General features: G+C 44.8%; 1 protein-coding gene across 1 annotated transcript; it reads left to right on the forward strand.

Moving 5' to 3' along the window:
- Positions 1-17,211: 17,211 nt before the first annotated feature.
- Positions 17,212-20,753, forward strand: LOC102212227 (prothymosin alpha-B-like). Its single transcript, XM_005753869.2, has 5 exons — positions 17,212-17,396; positions 19,477-19,542; positions 19,618-19,702; positions 19,786-19,871; positions 19,966-20,753. Exons 1-5 carry the CDS (start codon positions 17,352-17,354, stop codon positions 20,008-20,010), a joined length of 327 nt encoding a protein of 108 aa, XP_005753926.1. The 5' UTR covers positions 17,212-17,351; the 3' UTR covers positions 20,011-20,753.
- The last annotated feature ends 5,267 nt before the right edge of the window (positions 20,754-26,020 follow it).

A 26,020-nucleotide genomic window follows, 5' to 3' on the forward strand; every position in this document is an offset into this window, starting at 1 on the left:
ATTAACTGTAAATTGTGGTTGCAGTTCCCTCCTCTACCACTAGATGTCAGTAAGGAGACATTTTCCTGCGTTTCTAGTGCAAATTTCCAGTTTCTACCTGTTGCCTGTTTCAGGTAGATGGAGTTCTGAAGAAGACTTCTTTGTGTGACGCCTCTGAGCAGAGGCAGCGCTCCCAGCCCCCGTCCCTGCCCGGTCTCCACCTCCCCCGGCTCTCCCACCAGCAGCCCCCAGCAGGGGTTTGGACCAAACACCTCCTATTGTTAAGAGCAGAGCCACAGACCCGCCTCACAGTCCTCACACTGGTCCTCTTTTAATGCTAATGCATCCAGCACAAAGGCAGGTAATGCCTTAATATGAGTGTAAATGGGTCACGTCAGACTGTGGGAGTGCACGTGTTAAAGAGGGAAAGGAGCATTTGTAGAAGTGAGGCTGCTTTTCTGTCTTTTTAAATTTTAAGTCTATATTTAATATCTCTAACAACAAGCTTTACTCTTTAAAGGGACAGTTTGAGGAGAAGCCGTGAGAACAGTGTGTGGATCGCTCTTAAATCAAGATTTAATTACAGCTTCACAGTTTTGTGATTCCTCGAGGACTTCTGCGTGATGCCTTTTAACGTGGATATTCATCTATTTTGTGGAAAGTCACACTAATACAAAATAAAGCCGTCTGCCCCTTTTTAGACTGAACGTGTGATAAACTCTGCCCTAAATAACCTTATAGGAAATACAAGGTAGTTTCATCGCCGTACGACCTCAGCTGTTTATTCCTGGGAGATTACAGCAGCTCTGCTGTGGAAGGAGAGCATGTTTCTGCTTCCAGTGTCTGCAGAGGGAGCTGCGTGAGGTGTAATAAATACCTTCGAGTGATATTTCCTGAGTCAACATTAGTTGAGGCTAAAGGCACGAAAAGAAAAAAAACAGTTGGTGCGATACCATCAAGCCCCGGTCTTAAAAAGGAAGAACACACTCTTTGTTGTGCAGCGAGTCCTCTGTAATTTCCTGCTAATGAATAAAAACAATAAGGGCAGTGCAGGGCTGACCACACGCTCTCACCTCAGCTTCCCTTCAGCAGCTGCTCTGCGGCTCCTGATTGGACGGTTTTCAGTTTAAGCCCAGCCTTTGTTATGAAGTGACTTTTCAAATTCACCAAAATCTGGGGAAACAACCTCAATTCCAACTCGAGCTTTCACTTAAACTCCACCTTTGATGTGATAATGAGCCAACAAACTGAGCAGCAGTAATTAAAGAAAAGCTGCTTTCACACATGCGCCGCAGCCGCGAGCTGCTGTGGACGGAGGCGCTCCTCCGGCTCCCACGAGCGCTCCAATCAGGCAGCGTCAAAACCACACCGAGCGTCTCCAGCAGTGTGAAGCAGACTATTTCCTGCTGCATGCTACATGTGAGAAAGGATAACTCTGAACAATGACTTGACCTGATTCTTCCACCGACGTCTGGAGTTCATGTGTGAAAAAGGCTGAAGATAAAAAACAGACTCTGTAAACAGGAAGTAATGACGTTACGTGATGCTCTTCATCACTTCCAGCAGAGGCTCTGACGGTGCCTTCACCAATCAGAGGTCCAGACAATGCATTCTCATCCAGACAGTCTGTGGTTGGAGGCTGGAGGCGTGGAGGTGGATGAAGCTGCAGGTTTTCAGGCTGGAGATGATCCTCTTGTGCTTTCAGCTTTATGCTGCGGGTTAGAGTTAAGCACTAAAATAACTTGGTTAGTGTTAGAGTAACATCATAGGCCCGGGCTAAAACACGCACAGTAACACGGCGAGACTGACTCGTGTCTGTAACGCAGTAACGCCGAGCATCATGCACCAAAGGACACCTTGTGCATAGATGAGCCACACCAGCAGTTTTGATATGAGTGGAGTGGGCTGGGCCGCTGAGGGTCTGTGGAGCTCGTGTGTTTGCTGATGGGGATGTTGGTATTTTTGCAGGTGATTCATTCACCTGCAAAACTACTAAACTAAGACTGATTAACATTCACAAAAAAGGTTAATCCTGTGGAGACAACGAACCATTTCCAACGCTGGCGAGAGACTCCAGCTTCTTCCCTGCTGGTGTGTCTGAAAATCAAAATATTTGACACAAATTCTGGAAAAAAGAAATCCTGCTTCTCTCTGACTCGTACTTTTGGATTTAACATGAAATGATCTGAGTCACCAGTAAAGCACTGAGGGTTTGGGCTCGCTGGCGTTTAAGTCACACGGTGAAAAAGCAGAGTTTCACAAACAACATGGCGTCCTTCTGTTATCAGATTTCCTTCTGATGATGTCATTTAGGTAACATTTCCAGATGAAGGTGTAGATATGAATGTAGAGATGTTTAAGCGTGTGAAAAGGAAATCAGCAAGAAGTGAATCACGTCTCCTGACTGATAAACGTCTTAAAGTAGTTGGTCTGCAGAAGCGTTATCTGTCAGCAGCTACACCTTACAACAACAACAACAACAACAACCGCAAACTTTATTTATATAGCACATTTAAAAACCAGTGGTGAAGTAAGATGAAGTAACAGGGAGGACGAAGGCTGTGGCAAAGTACCAGCATGGAGGTTAACTGGCATTAAAACACAGAAGCAAAAGAAATGCATATAAAAGCATAAAAGAACAATATGTGTAAAGGATAAAACAGTCAAAAACTTTAAAAATGATTCAAAGTAGTTAAGAACAGATCGAAGATAGAAATAAGCATTAAACTAACAAACATGCACTAACTGGTAGAAAAGACGAGGCTAACTAGGTGGGTTTTAACCGCGATTTGAAGCATTGAATGGAATCAGAAGCAGGTCGGCAAGGACGGGTAATAGAGACACGTCGCCCGGTACCAGTGAGGAGACGAGCAGCCGCGCTCTGAACAATTTGCAGCCTATGGAGACGAGTCGGGTTAAGACCAAAGTAAAAGGAGTTTCAATAATCCAACCTAGCCGTGGAGAAACTTTTCCAGGTCTTTATGCAGGACTTAATGTCTGGCTTTGCTAATAAGACGCAAGATCTCCTGACTGTTAAACTCTAACTTCTTAATGTAGTTGGTCTGCAGAAGCATTATCTGTCAGCAGCTACACCTTATTCACATCTGTGAGCCTGACAAGACACTTCTTACATTTGGAGGCCACATTAGTGTTGGGTGTTGCTGCCTTGCACTGAGGCACTGTGGAAGCAGAAGTGTTTCCTTGGAGAAGGAGGAGGAGAGCTGTTGAAGGAGCTGAGGAGGAGCTGAGGAGGAGCAGGGCCTGCCAGCCCCTCATTGTCTCAGCTTGTTCTTACAAAGAGAATTCCTGCAGTAAACGTGGAGCCCCGGGCTACGGCCTCGTAAAGCTGCAGAGCGAAGGCTGAGGCTCTGTGAGATGCACACACAGAACACGCCTCACATGCAGCGTAACTGTTAAACATCAGGACTCGCGGAGCCGACCACAAACTGCAGGCGCTAACATCCAGCAGGTTCACGCCCATCAACCAAAGAGAAAACAGTGAGAAGCAGTAATAAGCTGTGGAGTGTGCCAGTTGTGGTTATTTTCATAAGTCGGTTACTAAAGCTGAAGGTGTCTCTCCTCCCACACAGGAAGTGATGAGTTTAACACTTCAGGTTCATTCAGGATGCAGAGCAGCGAGCAGCACGGAGGACGGGCCGAGAGGCTGCACCATGCAACCGCGGTTATTTTGAGCCGCGTGCTCCTCTACGAACCGGCGTGAAAATGGAGCTGGAAGCAGCTTCAGTCGGATTCTGGTTTTCCAGGATTCTCACACGCCGACACGCTGCGTCTGCAGCTGCAAACATGCATCTGTTTTTATTTTAAACAGTTGGCTGTTTGCAACAAAAAACCTTCACGCAGTAGAAGCAGTGACGGCGCGTCAAACCCAGCTCAGCGTCACACACGCAATCATAACAGATTCATGAAGCAATAAAACAACAAGTTAGTTAAGAACAAACGTTTGGCTCAGCTTGAAAATTAAAGTGACAAAAAGAAGTAAAAGTGTAACAAAAAAAGAAAGTTCTCATTAATTCCCAGGAAAAGGTTACAAATCTAAGTCGTGTCATCTCCACAGTAGAGCCCTGCTCTGTGTGCTCATCCACACAGTTACTCTTTAAAATACTGCTGTGTTTACTGCGCTCTTTACAGTACGAGCGTCCTCTCTGAAGTACGAGGCGTTTGTTGTGACTCAGAGCTCCAAGCTTTGAAAGTGAAAAAGACTGAAGAGATTATTTTTGACCCAAACAATGTTGGTGTTTGTGTCCTGTGGTCACAACCATCCAGCTGTGTACCTGCAGTCCTGCAAACATCTGAGTGGCTCACTGTGATGACTGTGACACCCACAGCGAAGAGGATTTCCTACTCAGACTGAATCTGAATGGACCGCAGTATGTTTGTGTTATTGGTCTGTTTTAGAGTCTGATCGGGAAACATCAGGGAACATCAGGGAACATCAGGGGACATCAGGGAACATCAGGGAACATCAGGGGACATCAGGGAACCTTTGTTTGTCACTAAGTTAAGATAGATTCAAACATGATCGTACAGTCTGGGGTCGCTGGTGTGTTTTTAAAGAGGGAATCCCGTATGATCAACAGACTAATCTGTCTATCTGTATGAAGCGAGTGACAGAGATCATAAAGTCATTATGAAAGAGTTTAATGAGCTCATATCTCCGCTGAGAATATGTTTCCTCACAGGCGTCTGAACAATCAGCAGCCAGACATGTTTGGGGATCTTCTACACGGACCCTGTACGTCCATCCTTCAGTCCACTGTTTGCTCGTCACCTTATTCTCAAATGAAAGACTTCAGTCTGACTCGTTTCAGCGTAAACACAGTTGAACCTTCAGGATCCGGCGTCCAGACGCGGTTGGCGAGCTCTTTGGTGTGGTGCCGGTCGGTCCGTCCCCTTCATCGTCTGCGGGGAGAGTCTGATATTTCCACCACCAAAGGCAGGATCTAACAGGCTGAACAATTCTTTTATCTCTCGGGCCACCAGGCTGTTAAATATTAATGAACACTCAGCTCACGATGTGTTTCCCTCGCAGCCGAACACATGCTCACTTTTACAGTTTATTGTTGGTGGATGTGAGCAAGCTTCATGGATTATTTAATGTTTTTTGAATGTTTTATGGACTTTAGTCTGTGTGCTCAGATCTTTGTATGTTTAATATTTGACCTGGCTTTGAAGCGGCGCGCTCCTGTTCAGTTTGTTTCCTCGCTGGTAACTGACAGGTCAGCGAATCAGTGTGCAGCTCGCCGTCGCTCTGCATCATGAAGCGAATGAAAGAGCGGCGTTACTGCAAGGATAAGAAAGCCCCTCGGGGCCGAGCATGTGTGCTGTAGTGGAGCCGACATCAACAGGTAATTTGAAGCTCAGCTGTAAACCAAACCTACCCTGAGTGCGGGACTCCCGTTAACCCTTCGTGTCCACGGGAGCTTCCAGAACCATTTGAGCTGCTCGCCTAATAAAGGAAACAGAGTCTAAATGAAGTTCTACTTCCAAAACCTCCCGGGGGGGTCGATACTTCCTAAGGGTTTGGGAACTTTGGGACATGATTTTTAGTTCCTCCAGCTGTTTCTCACTGAATTACAGAGCTCATTATTTAACGTTTCCACGCAGATTAGGCAGATTAAATTCATACTTCCTGGTCCCTGGAGGAAGTTCCTGCAGTTAATGTTTCTGATTGGAAGAGAACTGCAGTGTTTTTCCTGCAGTTGTAATCCAACCAAGTTTATTTCTTTAGTCCAGCGTGCTGTTAATGAAGGTGGACCGCACATGCAGGCGCGTTTCCACAGCTGAAGAAATGATCCCCCCTTTTCTTCTTTGTCCCCACTGCTGGTGACCGCTCATAAAGGTCAGTTTTAGGGTCTTTTTAAGGTCTTACTATTTTAGAAAGGTCAGCATAAAAAGCATCTGTGAGCGACGAGGTTGAATCACACCAACACATCAGTCCGGTAACAACGACCACTGAAGTGTGAACACTTAAAAATGAAGAACCAAAACATTTTACTGAGCATGTTTGCAAAAGACTGAAATCTTGTCCATCCATCCATCGTCTCATTCACTTCTCCTATACATGGTCGTTGGGGGGCTGGAGTCCATCCCAGTTACCAGTTATGCAGGTCACCAGTTTATTTTCAGCAGTGTCACAAGGAATTCCCTCAAATTGCTAAAAGGTATCGACCACACATGGAAATAATGTAGGGAGAAAATAAAGAGGCGGAATCAGGATTAAACGACCAACAACAACAACAAGAGGCTGAAATATCACAAAACTTCAAAGTTCCCAATAGACAAAAGCGACTCAGCTGTGACATCCACACCAGACCGCTTCATTAAGGGACGAACACTATCATTGTATTTGCACTGAGCTTCTCACAGCATCAGCAGCCCTGTTTCTGCAGCTTCACGTTTATTCTGACATTTGTTTGATTTTTTATTGGTCTCTGTTGTTTCATCTTCATGTTCCACCTGAAACGTGTTTAAAATGATCCCGAACATGAGAACAAACTGTCCGTGTGCAGGGTTAGTTATTGTTATTAAATCCTTTGTGTAGATGAGGCCGTGCACACAGGGTCAACCGCTCACACTGAACTGATTTTTGCCCCTTTTTTAAAAATTGTTTGTGCAAAGACGTGAAAGAAAGAAAGGCTGCACAATGTGCTCTGCACAAAGGGAGCCTCCAACACCTCGAGGTGATAATCACTTATCTCTCTGCCCTCCATTGTCTCTGCTCCATGTAATGTCATACGTCAGGCATAATGTCCTTGTCGGGGTAATCGATAAAGAGAGAGACAGAGAGAGCGGGAGAGCGAAAGAGGCGATGGTGAACGGGGAAATCAAGCTGTGGGCGAGCGAGAAGGATGGCAGAGTCATGTGACCCTGTGGAGAGCGAGGGGAAAGCTTTCATTGGCTGCTGGTTACTAAAGATGACAAGCGGATGCAGAGAATCATCCTTTATCAGTGTCAGTGAGACATTTAGAAGAAGCACTCAGAGTAACATGTGACTGGGACTCCGTGTTCATTACTGCGCCGCCGCGACGGCCTCGGCTCGGCTGCTGAACACCAGATGTTGAACCTGTTGCAGAGATTTGCTCCCGTTCACACTGACTCTGTGTTTGCTTTTCATTCATTCAGGTTTCACTTTGTTTTGGCTTCAGCGCGCGAATCAGATTCCATCCAGGCTGTCGCTCGTATGAATTAGGCGGTAACTGTTGCTGTTCGCGGAGCGTGACCTAATAACCCTCACAGGCCTGTCACTGTTCGTGCCCTCAGCACTTCCTCTTGTGCCAGATCAGGCAGTGCTGATTCTATATTTGTCGTGTTTCACAATTCAAAACGAGCACTCACATGCACATGTGCAGGTATGACAACGATTAAAGGAGCAGCTCGAGTTATTCAACCAAAATAAATCCACAATGAAAGCAAGAGTGGAAACAGAGTTCATGAGCAGTCAGAAGAAAAAGAAAGTACCCAAGGTTCACAAGAAATACATAAGACACGAGGAAAATCATCTGCATCTAAAATTATACGAGCACAACTTAAACTGAACACACGGATTCGTCATAATGGAACCAAAACTAATGCACGAGCAGTGAAGTAGAGTTCATTCATTTAGAGATGTGTGACAACAAAAGTCCCAAAGTGCTTACAAAGTGAAAGTTGTGTGAGAACCACTGAGTCCACCTCATGGCTTGTAGAAGCTCTGTTAGCAGGAGTGAAGGTTTCAGTGTGGCCGTCATGTCGCTGTGGACGAGCTCTGGTCGTCTTCACAGCGCAGCTTCAGGCCATCGAGGTTTGCAGCGTTCATTTCTGCACAGCACTCACTCAGCTTTAGGCATTCTTAGATCTGCTGCTGGTTTCTACCAAGCTTTAAACGGCCTTGGCTGTAAACGGTGTTGGAAGGTTACTTTTCAAATGTATTCCACTACAGATTACAGATTACATGCCCCAAAATGTATTTTGTAACATATACATTACTCAATGAGTGTAATGTATTCTGAATACTTTGGATTACTTAATATATTATCATGCTTTTTACAACTACATGAATGTACTATTGCTGTGTGATTTATTACTATTACTGAAGGTTACTCTCCACCCCAACACCAGCTAGATGTTTAGATCTTAATATAAATGAGTAACAGTAGGTGGACATTAGGTAAGGCTGCAGTGATCTCGTATAGAAAACTATTCAGTGCGTATATAAAACAGGTCCGCGGCTCCGAACCGTAGTAAAGGACCTCTGGCTAATACGTCGGGTTCGTGTCGGCTCGTAGCTGAAAACTAGCTTTACTTTGTTGTCTGGGTCAACTTTGCTAGCAGAGACAGAGAGAGGCGTTGAAAGGCTCCAACGGGACTTATTGTTTCAGAGGAAACACGAACACAGAGTACAGACCAGTCTTAACAGCTTACCTTCAGCTGGGCTCGTCAGGCTCTCTTCTTGGCTGCAGTGGTTATTATTACATTTACATGCTTCCAGCTCCTGTTTCTGCTCTGTGACAGCTCCTACTTTTCCTTGTTCTCCCTCCTTGTTCACAGACGGGTCCATTCTCCCTGCAGCACATGCTTTAGGCCTGTAACACTCTGCCTGTTGCCTTCATATTAAAGCATGTTTTGAATATTAATTTTAAAAAACATTTCCTCACGTCCTTATGCGGGCCGCAAATAGGGGAGACACGGGCATTAGAGCCTCCTAATGCGTGTCTGTTTGGGTTTCCACCTGCGTGGAATTACCAAAAACAGAGAGGCCATAGCCCAACATATGAAACAGGAAAAGACCGCAATCCATTTATTTCAACAAAGTAACTGTATTCTGATTACCACCTTTTGAAACGGTAACTGTAACAGAATACAGTTACTCATATTTTGTATTTTAAATACGTAACGGTGGTACATGTACTCCATTACTCCCCGACAGTGGCTGTAAAGCAGGAGTCAACTCAGTGTCTGTAAGATGACCCAGTGCTCGCTCCTTCACCAGCGTGCTGCAGTCGTTCTGAGGTGCTGAGCATTATAGACAAACATCTCCTCTTTGGTCTCGTCTGTGCTGAGGACATTAGACCGGAGGTCTTTGCTCAGTGGCAGCTCTGCAGACAAACCACGCTCTTCTATCTTTTTCTGATTAATGATGAGCATAATTATTTTCTAATTACGGCTTCACAAACTTTAACCTTTAATCAGGTAATTATTAGATATTTCTATGTTGCTTATAAAGGCTAAAGGTGCTACAGGTATTAAAGGTTTACTACTTTGCTTCATAAACAAATAGCTGTAAACGCAGCGCTGCCGTCAGTTGAGGATGAACCAGGTTCTGATTGGACGTTTTTCAGGAAAGCACTCTTTTTGTAAATGAACTGTTTTCAGCTCCGTGTGTCCTGGATTGTGCTGCCGAGTCAACCTGGAGTCTGTCTATGGGCTAAATAAACACGGCTGAACACAAACCTGCGCGTTACATTCAGCTCGTGCTGAAAAAGGCCGAACGTGACTCAGTGTTGCTTCAGAGGAAGTCACGGTCAGACGAGCTGTGAGCACTTCCTCTTGTGCCAGAAAGCGCGGGTTAAACACATCCATGTCTCACTGCTGCCTGTTGCCACGTTTCACAGAGCGCGCGGCTCGTACGTTTTACATCCCATTAAATGTTAAAGATGCTTGATGTGATATTTGACCATTAGGGGACCAAACAAGCGGAGACACATGCAGCTGTGCTCTGTCTGCCTACAGTAGACACACTGCAGGCATCTGGTGGTCAAAAGTATATAGACACCTTTGCTTTACAGTGTGTTTCAGGTAATTAGTGATTCTTAACTGTGTGTGCGTGTGTGTGCGTGTGTGTGTGCGTGCATGTGTGCATGCGCGCGTGTGCGTGGATGGCTGTCTGTCTCTGGTGACCTGTCCGGGCTGGTTCCACCTCCTGACCTCCTCCCTGCTGACACTGATTCAGACTCCTCCCTCCATCAGACTTCAGCCTTCTCTCAGAATGACTGACACTCAGCCTTCCTCTGAGACGCTTCAGTGAACAGTAGATGGATCAGCTGATGAGCCAGTGCATCCTCAGGTCCTGCGTCTGGCATTTTTTCCATCTTCTTTGGAGCGTTTCTTTAGTTCTTATGTTCTCCTCTTGTTCGGGTTCCTCAGATTAAGGACCCGGTGCGTGACGTGCTCAGATATTCCACTTTGGAGATCACCTGGTTGGTGCAAAAATACTTTTAATGTTGTCTTTGATATTTTTCACAGATACAAACTAAAGAAAACAAATAACAAGCTTCTGTGACAGGCTGCTGGTAACAAAGTGTCTGCTCATACAGTTACAGGCTGTTTCTTTGCTGCGTTGTGTGTCATGGGCAGAGACAGCAGCGGTTCATGAGTTTGGAGACTTTCGTATGCTTGAATGATTTATAGGTCAAGTGGCGTTCCTCTGAAAATGGACAGGAACATGGACTGAGTGGAAAATGAACTGTGTAAGTTCTTCTTCATCATCAGCACTGCTTTATTATTTGTCTAATATGGATTTGAATCCACCAATAAAAGTCTTCATGGAGTCTCAGTGTGTTCTCGTCCTGGGAAGTCAAACGATGTCACTTTGTTGTTTTTTACTTGCTTTGACTTTTTGACCTTTTGAGTTTATGAACTCACAACACCAAAATCCTGCAGAGGATCGTTTTTCTTTACCTCAAATATTAACTTGTACCTTCAAAATCACAGTGTAGTAACTGCTTCCATCAGATTTTATAGCAGCAGCCATTACCGTGCATTCTCTCTATTAAATAAATACCAAAGAAAGGTGAACATCAGTTTAGTGTGCCAACATCTGGATAAAAGCTTTAAGCTTTGAAGTTGAGAGTTTTTTGAGAAAAAAAAAAGTGTAATAGAAAATGTATAAAACTGGTTTATCAGCCAAAAACTGAAAGTATTCGAGGTTCGAGATAAAAATCAAACTGTCAGAGGAGTCCTCACTGTGGGGGAGGAGCGGACACAAAGAGCTTCACACTAACCTGATCAAAAACCGCAGGTTTAAGAGAAACTGCTCTCAGTGCAGATTACACTGAAGCTGAAACAACAACTGGATGTTGAAAAGGTCAGAAAAGCCTCTGTGAGCTTCGCACTCTCAGATTCATCTGAACTTCTTCTGCTGCGTCCACCTCACTGCGTCGCTGCGACAGGTTCAGACATGTCGGCTGCACGCCGGATGAATGATACACAACCACCAGAAAACCTTTGCCGCCGCCACGGTGGCCCTTCTTTATCTCTCCTCCCTCCAGTCACGATGACACAGCCTGAACATTGGCCTGCAGCAGCCAGCAAGAAAAACCAGAAACCAAACAGAAGCTTTGTGCGTTTGAGTAACGTCGACTCACACACAAACCAAACGTCTCCCCTTACAGGCTGACTGGGATTAACTTGAAACCTGGATTAGTGTCAGAGCTGAAGCTCCGAAAATATTTAAAATCCAATTCAAACACCCCGAACTGATGAACTTAAACTGAGCTGATGTGGTTAAATATTCAGGAGCGAGTTATTGAGCTCAGCTGCAAACTGAGTATCTTTATACACAGATGTATGGATGAAGCATTGATGGTTAATAAGTGAGCCCGCGTGGTATTTTAAATGGATGTAAATGTTATTTTAAAAGGCAACATAAGGCAAATTTAGCAGCAATGCTTTTTACAAAAAACAGCATCAAGATGTTAAGAAACATAAAGCAATCTGACAAAAATAACAGCTATTAATCAAAATGTTAGATTTGATTAAATCTGAGTTGAAATAATCCTGTTTACACCTCAGGCCTCATATTCTCTAACTCAGCTGACACTACAAACACTTGCTCGTTACGTTAGCTGATGATTCTACATGAAGTTAAATAAACGGTGAAAGTCCACATCATAGAGCGTGTCAGAAGAAGCTAACTGTAGCTTGTAGAGTAACGTGAGCTGAAGCATCAGAGAGACTAAGGGTGTGTCCAAATTCCTGAGCTGCATCCTCCTGACCGATTACGTCACAGCGATGAGCTGAAGGCTGTCCAAATTCGTGGACTCCTCCGAATGCAGCCGACAATTGAGTCCTCCTTTTCCCCGAATTTGAAGGATGGGTCGGGTGTGTCCTTCTTGGCCCACCATATCCCAGAATTCATAGCGCAGCCCAGCCAATTCCAGTTTCCAACAATGGGTCACGAAGTAAGCTTTCAAGATATTTAGCTGTGTAAACTTCAAGTATGTGCTCGGTTTATCAAGATGAAGACCGAGACAGCTGGTGGAGGATGCAGCCCAGGAATTAAATGTAGTTCCATTAACCCTTTAAAGCCGGTCGGAGCGGACACGCTCCGTTTTGCGTAGCTATTTTTAAATCCCGGTAGCACTGCAACCATGTAAGCTAGCGCAATACATTTTTTTGCATATGAAACTGGAGGAGTTGTACTTACATCTTATGCCATCAGCTTGTCCTAAGTCACAGTTGCCTTCCACATATAGCTTTGCAAAAACTGCATAAAAAGCGCTTGCACCAACAAAAACATAATATTCCAGAAACACGCTTTGAGGATCCGATCAGCTGTTTGTAACACTTCCTACATCCATCAGCACGAACTATCCCATGTCCGCCATGACCTGCCCGAAACCGGAAGTGACGTCATTTTGCGGAAATGTTGTTTCTTATTTGCATTATAATATTTATTTTCTTTTTCCTGCAGTATATAAAAATTGGTGTATTTCAGAAATAAAACTATGAAGACACTTAAAATAAATTTCCTGTGGTGGGAAACTATTTTGTGCAATTTTTTTGTATTTACAGTTTTGAGGGATACGCCTCTTAAATTTCTCTAACTAGAAATATATGTTAAAAAAACAAAAATGATTTTCAAATGTTTTGTAGTTTATTGCACTTTTTTGCAATTTATGTAATTACTATGCACTTAATGCAGACATTTTATTAAAATTTGGGATATAATGGTTGTATTGATGTATAGCAACTTGAAATGCTCCCAGAAATGGCTCCACAGCATGTAAAAATATAATATAAGCTCTGGCGGACTTGGTTCTATGGTAGGTCTTAAAGGGTTAAGCAAAGCAGCTAAATATGCTACATTTAGCTTTAAGTCTTAACACAGTTTAAACAGAAGAGTTATATAAAAAATAAACTCCGTACAGTTGTTTTAAAAGTTTACATTTACTATAGAGACCAAAACAGTTTTTGTACCAGGCTGTAAACATGTTTATTCCAGCTGCACATTTGGATGTTTTAACTATGGGGACGGACTCACTGCTGGAGCCTCGAGTGGCCGTTAAAGGAACTGCAGGTTCTGGGACTCGATAACTTCATGGAAACAAGATTATTTTATGTTAGTAATATGAAAATATCCCCAATATAAAAGAAACCTTCACATAAATTCTATATAACAAGTCGACATATTCCCAGTTGGTATGACCCGCAGTTTAATACTGTAGCAATGACTGGATTGTTTTCTTTTTAGAGCTCAGTAAAGATAATCTGCACTCTAAACTAAAGTTTCTGTCTCTGCGTTTGAATTTAAAGTCGCGTCTGAAATGTTCTTAAACGTATAACTGGACATTTTTCATATGATAATTGTTACAGCCTGAAGCGGTTTCCCACCACACACACTGGGAGTGTATCAGAAGACGCAGCTGTCCGTGAACAGGCTGAGTTATTGTCTGCGTCCACTGCTGATTTGCATCAGTGACCAGTTTATGTGACTGCACTCGCTGCTGCGGGGTGACGATAATCATGTAGCAGCGGCTGCTTCAGTGAATAAAGTGAGACGGCATGTGCTTCGTGTAGTTTTCATTTCTGAAATCTAAAATTTACACTGAACTCCAGTGTTAGCGTGGAGCTATTCTGGCATCAAATCCCTGAACCTTACCAACTGTGAGCGGCGGCATGCTCAGCTGTGTTATGGCAAAGGAGGACCAGCTGACACCCAGCATGGTCCGACCAACCTGAGAACCAAAGTGTGTTATTGGACTAAGTAAAGCGCTATACAAATACAGGCTATTTACCATTTATTTATCACTGAATTAAACTAAACTAACAGCAGTCTTTCTTCTGCTTCTCCTGAACATTAAGTACCTGTCTCAGCTGATATTGATCTTCTGTGATTCAAATTCAGATCTGTGGTTAATCAAATGATCTACAACCAATTGACACGCCGCAAACTCAGAGCTTTGGAGGCCAGAGGCAGCTGACCGCTCTGCACGGCCGTTAATCCAACCTTGGCTCATATATTTGTTTGGTACTCGGAGACCGACGGACGGGTTCTGGTGCACCAAATCAGTACTGAATCTGACTGACCAACTCTGCTACTCTTTTCTGCTTATAATTGATTAATTGTGTTACTTTGTTTACTTTAAGAAAACATTTCGGGCTTCTTTCAGTTTCTTTCAATGTGTCAAACACACCGGAAACACAGATGTTTAGAAGACATCATCAGTCTTGTCTGCAGTTGGTGAGCCTGATGCAGGCAGTAATGCACATCTACGAGCCACGTGCATGTTTGATTTGTCAACTCTACATTTACAAAGTTTCTTCTTTTTTGGAAACCGAGCCTGGTTTTATGATTTTAATAGTCAATGTTTTATTGGGGTGTAGTTCATGTTTTAAGAAAAAGAGGACATCTTTAAAAGAAGTTCAAACCTGATGGAAATACGTCATCTCTGCTAGTTTCTGTGCTAACATGGCTGATGGTTTTGACTCTACAGTAGGATGCTGAAGTCACATGATGAATAAACGATGGACGTAGACATCGTGATGTCACCTGTTAGTTTGTAAAGACTGAAGCTGAGCCCACTGACCATCATCATCTTATCTTACTGAAAGAAGATGTCACATCAGAGGGATACTGGATGCTTATACGCTAGCGACTTGTCGATCACACCCAGCTTTACTGGCCTTCTGGGAACTAATGGACTTTGATTAGAGTTGAAACACACGAGTGAGACCACAAGCTGTTGATGATAGCGTTTACTGAGGTCACACGGCGCTCTCGATTCAACACATAGGATGATTTTTTTCACTTGTTTTAAACTATAATAGTTCCTGCGAATGATCTGTGTCTTCAGAATCATCAGGAACTTTTCTTGGGAGCTTTTTTACTTTGCTGTTGTGTTTTACATCTGGTGTTACCATGGAAACCAGATTTAACGCAGCCTAAGCCCGAAAATACAGAGATTTACCTGCAAGGTTAAAATTCGGACATAGCTTCGGGTTCTGAAAAGCACCTTTTTCTTCTATAATGGCCAACAGGGGGCGACTCCTCTGGCTGGTTTAGTTGTATAGAAGTCTTTGACACATTGACCTTTGGCTCTCCCAATCTATAACCTCATTAAAGACTTTCCTGGTGGCTCTATGGTCGCAATCAATACCATATAATGTTCCTTTTTAAATAACGATCTCTGTTAGAGTCAAAAATGACAATGACTCGGGGTACGAGCATGTGACTTATAACTCCTGGCAGTATCAAGTTTCTCGTCTGGTTTCAACACCAAGATGCTTCTGGACGATTCAGTAACCGATGGCTCATCACATTAGCTACATCCATCATCTTTATTCAGTATATGAATGTAATGCACAGTATAAAAGTTGGGCTTTAATGCACAAGTTCAAAATCAACACATAAACAGGTCGACGCGCTGCAGGTGCATGTCAGCAAATTCATATTTTCCACACACTCAAAACGTGGTTAGATGGATGCAGCAGGGAGACAGAGTTTGGTTCTGTTGAAGGATCACCGCCTCCATCTGCTCTGTCTGATACCTGTTTAAATATTTTATAATACAGCCTAATGAAACATGAAGAGCCCGGCTTTTCCAAACAATTAAGCATAATGAGTGTCTCTCAGAGATCGTGGCGCTAAAACTAAAAGGCAACAACTGGGAAATCAAACATGTCAAAGACAGAACTGAAACTCTACACTGATGGAAGCACAGTCCGGATCCAGCATCCGGGCCCGCTCTTTACCGCCAGCCGACTGAGCCTAGTTTCGAATTGACGGACGTTGGCGGTAGCCAATCAGCGCCTGCCGTGCGCCAAAGCCGTGTTTATTCCACTTAACCGACCAATCGGAGCCGTCCTCTGCGGCCAAGTGCGTCATCAGAGTAGAATGTGAATGTGGGCTGCCTGTTACCGGAGCACACTTTGCTCCCATCCCCCATCTCCACTGAGCAATGGCGGCTACCCTTTTTTGCGTGCCGCTTTGTCCTTCTCAGTTCAGCTTGTAAAAGCCATGTGTACAAAAGTCGGTAAGGAAAATACGTGTTTGCCCTTGTGTTTCATAAGAATGCGCGTCAGTTCATGAGCACATTAGAATTATTTTCCGCACTTCTCTCATCGCATGTCTTTTATGTCGCACTGCTTTTTTTCCCTCCTCCACGGCGGGGCATTTCTCTGTGGGTCCTAACAATGGAGGCGGAGGAAATGAGGCCACCAGCACTGTTCACTGCACCCGCTCACTGAGCCCGAACAGCCCGAATCACGGCGTCAGCGCCGGCTGTGTGTGTGTTGTTCGACGGGCACTGTGTTTATTTGTGTCTCGACCTTGGCGCACGAATTTATGGGCTGTTATGTAAAAAAAAAAAAGCCCTCAAGAGTGTCAAGTGCGCACATACAGGGATGAGTTTCAAACATGGACGTCGGGAAGGGGCGGGGCGACGAAGAGCTGCGATGTGACATGGCGGCGCCGCTCCACATTTACACTCTGAGCGCCTTTTATCTGACTGATGTTGTTCACATGGAGCCTGAGATGTGACACTAACTTTTGGGGAGAAAAGCCCGATTTAATCCTTAACAACATCCGTGTCGTCCACGTTTCCCTCCCAAACACTTCGCCTCTATTCCCCCGTCGCGGCGGTGGGCGGGAGAAACCGTCTGAAGTCGCCGCTTGACTCGTCCAGACGCACATCAATCAATCAAAGTGACACTACGTCAACCGGAGCGCTCTCGATTCGACATATTTACTGCGTAACTCGACGGAAACTCGATTTTCTTGCGCTCACGGTGCTGTGGAGCTGCCACGGTGCCGGCTCCGGTCCGTTTTGTGGGCTTTTATCGACTCTGATTATTGTTTTAGGGGAGAAAGGGACGGTTGCAGCGATAGAATAGGAGGGGGCGTGGCCTTTGGGTTAAGAAATCCTATCCATTGTTACTCTACGCGCTAGGAGAACACCTCTGCCGAGCCCCTGGCCAATCAGAGACCACCGACCTCATGAAGACCCCGCCCACAAGCCTATATTAAAGGCTCGGCCGTCAGAAGCATTGGCCACTGGCACAATATAATACTGATTGATCCGCTAACCGAGACGAGGGGATTTACTTTATTCAACCTTTCATTTCAGCCGTCCTTTATTTTATTCTACTAAACAATGGCAGACACACAGGTCGACTCCGGCTCGGATATCTCTGCCAAGGTAAGCCGCCGCACACCTCCATTCGCGGGGCCGTGTCTCCGCGGAGCCCCCTTACAAGAATAAAGCTCTCCAGGCTCTAACCTACATTTAAAACCTCTCCGTCGTCGCTTCGCGCTCGCTCGGACTCTGTGGAGTCTGAGGTGGAGAAGAAAAGTCGGTGTTCGCGTCTTTCCCCCTGAACTCGGTGTGTAGAGGGAAGTGGGGGGTCTCGGCACCGCATCACGGGCAGCGTTAAAGCGCCGCGGCTCATTGTCCGGAGCGTCCCGGTCTGCGCGGGTCTTTGTTTCTGCCAGCAGCTCGGTTCTCCTGCTGCTCCACGCGCACATCCAAGCGGGACCCGGACACCGAGCAGCTCCGGTCCCCCGGCTCGCTCCCCGCGGGGTGTTCGGGCTCGTTGTGAGCGCCGGGGAGCCGCGCACATCTAACCCGCATCTCGGGCTCTTAACGCGTATAGATCGAGGGGAGGTTCCGTTCCCGGTGCAGGTACTCGGTCGGGTCGCATTACCGGGAGCGGTGACGGACTGAGCGGCCGGTGGATGCGTGGACGCGGACCTCCAGCCCGGGGTTTGCTCCGTTTGAATGGAGGACAGCGCGTCAGGCGGTGCGCAGTCCTCCGCTGAACTTTCGGTTCTGCACTTTTCCTCCCGCCTTTTTTATTTCTTATTTCCGTGAGCCCGTTTGTTAACGCCACCGACCTGCCTGCGCCGTCTGACCCCGTTTGTTTACCGACTCCGGAAGGTCGGCGGCCGCCGCTGCTCCAGCCTCAGCTGCTCCGGTCTCCGCTCCCGGAGCGCGTGAGCGGCTGTGAGCGCGGGGCTTCCGCTTTGCTTTGGTGTTTTCGGGGCTTGTTTGCAGGGCGCGCTTCGGTCTCAGGGGAAACTTTTCTTTCTTTTTTTGTAATGCAGCCACTTCTTTCTGTGTGTGTGTGTGTGTGTGTGCGTGAGCGCGCGCGCGTGGCCGGGCTGTGGAGGTGTGATGTGACGCTGCTGGTTTTCCCCTCTTTCTGCGGGTTTTTCCTCCGTTTAAACGTTTGAGCTGCTTTTGTTGTGAAAACGCGAGTTTTTGTGCGCGTGGACTTTGGATCAGATCGGGTAAAAGTTTAATCGCCCCCGCGGGGGGAGTTGTGGCTCCGCGGACCGCGATCATCCCGGGAATCAGAGCAGCAGCGAGCCCGATAATTCTGAGCGATTGTAACAAATGTCCGTTTGGAGGAGGTGGTGAAGGTGTAGAGGGGAAAAGTTGGACAGGCATTAGCGCGGGTAATCCGGGGAGCCTGTTCACTATTTTTAGTTGTGGAGCGTTTTTACGCACAGGCGCGTTTTTACGCGCAGCGCGCGGCCAGCCTGCTCTCCTCCTGCCGCTTAACAGCTTAATGGATTTCAACCAATAAGATTATGGAGAGCAATTAATCAATAACAGCCTACGTGTGGATGCGTGAGGCGCGCGTGTGGCGGGTATAATAGGCTGTGAGGGAACAAAACGAGGAAGAGGAGCGGCGTTAGTGCGCGCTGAGCTCGAGCACGGAGGCGGAAGGTGCCGTGTCTTCGCTCGCCTGCCATGTGTCGTCTTCTATTGTCCTTTCCTGCCTCCGTTACAACGAGCAGTAGCAGCAGCGTGCATCGCGCTCTCTCCGCCGCCGCCTCCTCCTCCATCACCGACCCCTCCTCCTGCTCCCTCCCTGCTCCTGCGCCCTCCTGTGTTATTTTAAACGGGGTGCATCCTGGGTATTGCAGTGCCTCTCCCGGGCGTGTCTCGTGACATATGGCGGCGACAGCGGCCCATAGAAGACTACAATACCCAGAATGCCCCGCGGGCCACATCAAAGTATCAGATTACAACACATTAGAGGGGATGGAGTGGGAGGAGAGGGAAAAGGTGGGGGGAGGATCTGCGGAGACCAATATGGTGTTTAAATAGGAAGGCAGAAAAACGTGCAGCTCCCAGCAAGCACTGGGACGCTGCTAAGTAGGCCAGTAGGTAGAAGGGCAGGTAGCGGTGGGCGGAGTCTAAACCCAGCAGCGCGTTTTGGTGGGCAGATGAGCAGGTTCAGTTTCTGATGTTTGCTTCTGTTTGTTTCCAGGACCTGAAAGAGAAGAAGCTGGTGGAGGAGAAGGAGAACGGCAAAGACGCCGCCACCAATGGGAAGGTGAGCGCCATCGCCGCCGCCACAGCAGCTCTCTGCACAGAGTCGGACATTTTTAACCATTTTTGTGTTTTCCAGGAGAATGAGGAGAACGGTGAGCCCGAGGTAGATGACGAGGAGGACGAGGAGGTGGACGAGGAAGAAGAGGAAGATGATGGAGAAGGTAGCTTGAAGGCTTGTTTGCCTTTTAAAAAAAAATAATGAACTCTTGTTAGTCTTTCTCACCTTTCAACTCCTGTCCTGTAGGTGATGAGGAAGATGAGGAGGAGGACGACGACGAGATTGAGGGTGGCACAAAACGGGCAGCTGAGGATGACGAGGACGACGACGAGGTGAGGCAGCGGCGCTTAAACGCCCTTAAATCGAGCGTCGCCGTGACACCCAGCAGGCGCCGGTCTAACCCGCCACCGTCTTCTCTTCTTTCAGGACGACGTCGAAACCAAGAAGCAGAAAACCGACGATGACGATTGATGCGTTTCCCCCGCGCCATCCTGCTGAACCACTTCCTGATTCTTCACCTCTGACCATTTTTCTATGTCGCAGGTGGAGGGGCTGGAGGACAGATTTAAAGGAAAAAATAATAATAATAAAAAAATCCAACATGGTCATTAGCAAGTAGAGTTCAACAAACACCCGCCACGTCCACACTCACCCGAGCTCCCCTCGACGCTGCGAGACAAATTTTCTAGAGGAACCCGCCACCGCATCGACGACGCAGAAATCCGGCTTCTCTTCAGCAACAACACAAAAGGAGAATTTGTTTGTATTTTTATTTACATTTTATATTTTTGTACATATTGTTAGGAGAGGGGAGGGGGGCAGTTTCTCTCTCGGCAGCGATCTCGTCAGACCAAATCGGTGCTTCTCTAACGAAAGATTTTACTTGGTTGACCATGTTACGATATCTCAACAGATCTTAGAAAAACGTGTAAAAAAATAAAATGAATAAAAACATGAAAGACAACCTCTTAAGCCGTTGAACTCAGAGCATTCCAGTAAATTTAATGTATGTACTTTAGCTGTACCATAACTAGTTTGTTTGTATGGGAGGGTAAGGCCAAAGAAAAGAGCCTCTTTTCTTTTTCCTTTCTTTTGGTTTTTTTTCTTTTGGTTTTGTTTTTGTCGGCGACTTTTTGTTTTATGACGGCCTGTTTTGATGTATGTGCAAAGTTTGTTGTTTGACAATAAACCGGACTTTTATTTTGTGAGTTGTACTTTGTATCTCTGCCCCTTTTTATTTGTGCTTTGCTCTCCTGTGAGGAAGAGGAAGCAGTGCAGGTAAACCTGAGGTCTGCTTTTACTTTAGGGTCACAACAGCGAGGAGGTGGGTCCAGCACATTCTATTGGACATTTTACACTCATTACATCCATATAATTCATATTACATAAAAGTTAAGGTTTGGTACTAAAATAAACTGGCGGTTCCAAAAGACTAAATGTGGTTTATTTCCTTTGGATTTTTCTCTTCTTTTTGTCTATACTGCAAACATGCAAACAGAAGCAGTTCTGATAGTTGAAAGTTGTAAGAATAACATAATGTGTCACATAAATAAGGGTTTCTGCACGAATTTAAAGTCTTAACATTAAAATAAAGCGTATTAAGGTCTGAGAAGCTGATCTGTATTCTAATAAATTTCCTCCGTTTGTAGAGGTTGTGTTTAAGGTCCGTGGGAAAAATCATTGCCAATAAGTTTAATTTTGTAAGTTAGGCTGTTAGTAAATTTATTTGGACCAATGTCCAGGTAAGTGCATTTCTACAATTTCAAGGTCTTTGGTTTGAAAATGTAAAAAGTGCAGAAAAAAGAGTAAAAGGTTGGAGAAATTCCTGATCCAGGATCTTCCAGTGAGGCGGTGGAAAACTGCACAATAAGAAGTGAGAGCTTAAGCTCAAAGTCGTGTTTTCAGATTCAGTGTTTTGTCTAAAATCCAAAGACTCTCTTCATACTGCTGAGCAGTGTTTTATATTTAAGGTCTTAATGCATCATTTAAACACGACGAGTCCTCAACTTCATGTTTTTAAAGCTTCCTATAATTCATAGAACAGTTTGGGGACCTGATGAATGCAAGAACAAGCAGCACACTCACTCACAGCTTCAAATATTTAATCACTGCTTGCACAATGAATGTGTCGTCTGTGAAAGTCCAGTTTAAATCTTTCTCTGGTTTTATTCAGACACAGAAATCGGCATCGTTGAAAGTTGATGCTCATAAAGAAAGAAGAAAGTCATATTTCAGCTTTGCGGCTGATTAGCAGAACATTTTGTGGCAGAAAAGGTAAAATATTATGAATCTGTTATCAAAGGAAGCAGACAGAGCTCCTCTAATGATCCGGGCTACACAGTTTCCCAGTTTATGGAAAAGACAACATTCCCGCTGAGCGTGGAAAATCAAAACTTGTTATTCTTCCTTTAATTTATCAAACTGCTCCCTAAAACAGCTCAGTGATATTTGCGCACGTAACAGAAACCCGACACTTTTCAATATTCATTAGACAACATTAAAGACACGAACATGAATACAACAGGTCAGGTTCGAGCACCCCTAGAGGCGAGCTCTGGTACTGCACGGTTTATAAGGCTTTTATAAAGCTGCACTTCCTGTTCCACATCCAGCAAACAGAATAAACAAATTCACATTAAAAAGAAAACAAACTCATTCTGACTCATCATCCAAATCTCACACAAACCTAACAAAAAGCTCTTCAGACACTTCTGAGCTTTTTGTGTTATATTTGTGGGGTTTTTGCTTTAACAAGGCTGCAGTTAACATGTCCTCAGATGTCGCTTTGAGCTCTTCCCATTCTCAGAACTTTAGATTAACCATTTATGGTGTTAGTCTGAATTTTCACAAAATGAGTTACAGCACGAGCTGATTTCTAATCCTCTGCTCAGATTTTACTCTTACAGTCTGCCCTCCGTGCATTTAGCTCCTGATGTGAGCCCAGATGAGTCGCATGGAAACATCATAAACTCTGATACGATGCGCTTCCTTAGACAGTCTTTAGTCATCTTCATTTTAAAGTTTGATACATTTATTTTACAGCATCAGCCGAGCAGAAAGGGAATCACGTTTGTGTCAAAGCCTGTGAAAAAATATTAATAACCACCAAAACGACAACATGAATGGACCAGTTTGTATAATGAGTGCTTGTAATTTTCACACTTCTGTCAATATTTGGGTATTTTGGGGTATTTGAAATCGAGCAAAGGGCCAGAGCACGTCTCCCAGGCTTTCTCTCACAGCTGTTAATGAAGCTGCTGCTGTGTGTTTGATCATATGAGTTTATCTTTACAGGAAGGATCGAGAAGGAGGGGACTCTGAGACGTCAGCTTGCATCTACTGCATCTACGTTCTTTCACATCTCCAGCTCCAGATACCAAATCAGCCCAAACCAGCTGTAGAATGTGAAGTCTTAGTTTAAACATGGAGGTCAAAATGATCTAAGACGGCCTAAAATGAACCAGAAGATGTAGAAATGTTTATTAAAATTATGATTACTTCTTTGATTCTTGTTTTTTTGTTTTGGATGTTACAGATTTTTCCAGATTCACATCCTCACCACAGACTGTATTTAAAAGATGGCCGTCACCAGTTAGTACAAGTAACCTCACAGCGGTAATATGATTGGTCAGATCATTGAATTAAACAGGCTCCAACAGCATAAACATGGTGCAGAGGTCTAGTTCAGGTGAAGCTAGCCGACAGCTAGCAGCTCCAGCCACCTGTGTCACCATCCACCTGTCAGTCAAATAGGCCACACCCCTAATAATGGTGAAATTTTTCACGAGGCTGTAAACATGTCTACTTCTGCTCTAATATTCAAAAGGTAAACATAGAAGTCTATGGAGCCTCTGGTGGACATTACAGGAACTGCAGCTTTTTGACACTTAGATTTGTTGGACTGCAGGTATAAAAACTTTCAGGAAGGAGAACAGGCTCCAGTCCACCAGGCACAGACTGCTACACACAGCGCTGCAGTGGAAGCACATTTTCTCATGTGTGCTGATGCTGTCAGTATATGAAGCTGATAGCACTCGTGTACCTGTGCACAGCAGCTGCAGCTGTCTGCCGTCAGGGTGTTACAGCGAGTCGAACATGACGGAGCCTGAAGGACGGAGGAGGATCTGATCTGTGTTCAGTCATGTCAGCCGCAGCCTGCAGAGCAGAGATCCACACAGGAATGTCGAAAACACAGCGAGCGGCTTCATTACACCCACAGGATCACAGAAACCATGGCAACGTGTGTGTGTGTGTGTGGGGGGGGGTGTGTGTGTGTGTGTGTGTGTGTGTGTGGGGGTGTGGGGGGGGGGGCACAGACAGGTGAGCTCCACAGGTGTGAATCATTAGCAGTGTTTAAGGGTGTTCCTTAATTTTTGTGTTTAAGTAAAATGTTTTATAAAATCAGTGAATTTTTAAAAATCCGTAACAAAAACACATTGTTCACTATTTGCTTTATGAAAACATGTTTTAGAAATATTTATTATTCATGAATTCTATTTTTGACATATGTAAGTTATCATTTTTATTATATTTATAGGTGTCAGGGCTGCACATTTTTACATTTCATATATTTTTCGCACTCTCGCTGCACTTTATTCTTCTTTATCATATTATATTAAAACTTTATTTTCTTGTAATTTGTGACATTTTTAAAATTCTCTTAAATTTTCCATAAATGATAATCATGACTTTTTTACTCTATTCTACTCTATTTAGTTTGATTTTATTTTGTTTACTCCAGCGCCCCCTTCAGGAGAACAGCCCCTGCGTTCAGCGTAAATGACCTTAAATAGAATTAGTTGTAAATATCTGAGACTGCGCGTCTTTAAGGACCGCAGTAAACACCAGTCACACCAGTGAGGCTGGTCCCAGTCGTCCTGCAGGTCGGTGAGAGTCAGCGGCTCTCTAACCGGATCAAGTCTGTGAGCTGAAAACCTGAAATCCCTTCTTACCTCAGCAGGTGGTCTGACGCAGCAGAGCAGCAGCACCCCCGCAGCTCTCACATGGTTCGTCCCACACAGCAGCAGAGCAGAGGGAACGGTCCACCTCTGCAGCAGGGAGGGGGGAGGACAGGAACAGGAAGCCGTGAGGAGGTTTTACCTGAATGTGTCAGACACGGAATTACACTGAAATAAGTGTTTCGGGTGGTTTTCTTTTACTTAAAAAAAAAAAGACTTTAAACTGTGAAGTGACGGCGGCCGGGGGGGGGGCTGATGCAGGGCGACAGATGCTGGAGGAGAGATAAGACGAGATCACAGGCGGAAATATTTAACCTCCTGTTTATCCAGCAGTGCAGGAAGCCGTCAGATTATTCAAGTAGTAATACCGCAAACTACAAGTACTCCTTCCCTGCCCAGAGATGAATTTTCTTAATTATAGATTGTTAATATTCTCATTTGAATAATTCTTAGCTGATTATTGTAAAAAATGAGAAATAAGAAAAATTCTCGTCAAGGTCAAAAATCCAAAATTATTTCCAAGAAAAGAGAAAAATATTTGAATTAAAATGTTATGAAATGTTTATTCATGTTGTAGTTAAAGCTGTAGTAGGATGATTAGGAGGTCACATTAAACGTAGTGTCGTCTGCTGCCTTCTGTCAGAAGCTCTAAATCAGTGAAGAAGTAAAGCTTCTGCAAGCAGCTCAAACTGTTTTCCTCCAAAACTTCAAACTTTATTTTTGCTGCCTGATGATGCGTCACAGCTGCAGCTGCTGCAGCTGCAGCTGCTGCAGGTGGAGCCGTCTGCATGCACAGTGGTTCCCAACACATGGGTCGGAGCCCTCAGTAGGGTCACCTGACGAATGTGGAGGTTGTTTTATGAGAGGAAAGACGACGAAAAGCTGCCGTGGTCTTTTTTCTGAGATTTTTATTTTGCATTTAAAGAGTGTTTGAAAATAATAAGCTGTTATGGAGCTCCAGAATATTCTTGAACACCCATCCATTCATTTTATTTTTATTTTCATCTTCTTTAGGAAAAAAAATCAGTCTTCAGGATGTTCAACACAATGTCTTAAATTTCTGTTGAGTTCTTTTAGATTCATTTTTATGATACCTACTGTAATTCAGCTATATTGGTTGATGAATTTTCTAACTCCTTTATTTCAACATGCTCCTCGATTTTAAACACTGTGGCTCCATTAAGGGCTAAACGCTTCAAGCCCACTTACCAGCCATGGCTGAATGAATCCACTCGCACCCTCAGGCGTGAACGTCGCCGAGCCGAGAGGAAATGGAAAAAAAGACGAACTTCAAGTGTCCCTGGAAATCCTGCATAACTGCCGATCAAAATATCAGAAGACTGACAAAACTGCAAAAGCTTCTTATTGTTGAACTTATTGCTAACAACAGTCACAAGCCTCAAGTTCTGTTTAAAATCTTTAATTCAGTTATTAATCCCTGAGGGATGCCTCCCCGGCTCTCTGTGAAGAATTCTTACATTACTTTATAGATAAAATTTCAGCACTGAGGGCAGCATATCTAC

The sequence above is a fragment of the Pundamilia nyererei genome, unplaced genomic scaffold, assembly GCF_000239375.1.
Source record: "Pundamilia nyererei isolate P.nyererei 1_Seehausen unplaced genomic scaffold, PunNye1.0 scaffold00473, whole genome shotgun sequence".
Lineage (NCBI taxonomy): Eukaryota > Metazoa > Chordata > Actinopteri > Cichliformes > Cichlidae > Pundamilia > Pundamilia nyererei.

Excerpts from the sequence above, each read along its gene's own strand:
- LOC102212227 (XM_005753869.2), top strand. The coding sequence starts at position 17,352 with ATGGCAGACACACAGGTCGACTCCGGCTCGGATATCTCTGCCAAG. Across the intron at positions 19,543-19,617 it reads ACGCCGCCACCAATGGGAAG|GAGAATGAGGAGAACGGTGA; the intron begins GTGAGCGCCATC and ends TGTGTTTTCCAG. Across the intron at positions 19,872-19,965 it reads ATGACGAGGACGACGACGAG|GACGACGTCGAAACCAAGAA; the intron begins GTGAGGCAGCGG and ends CTCTTCTTTCAG.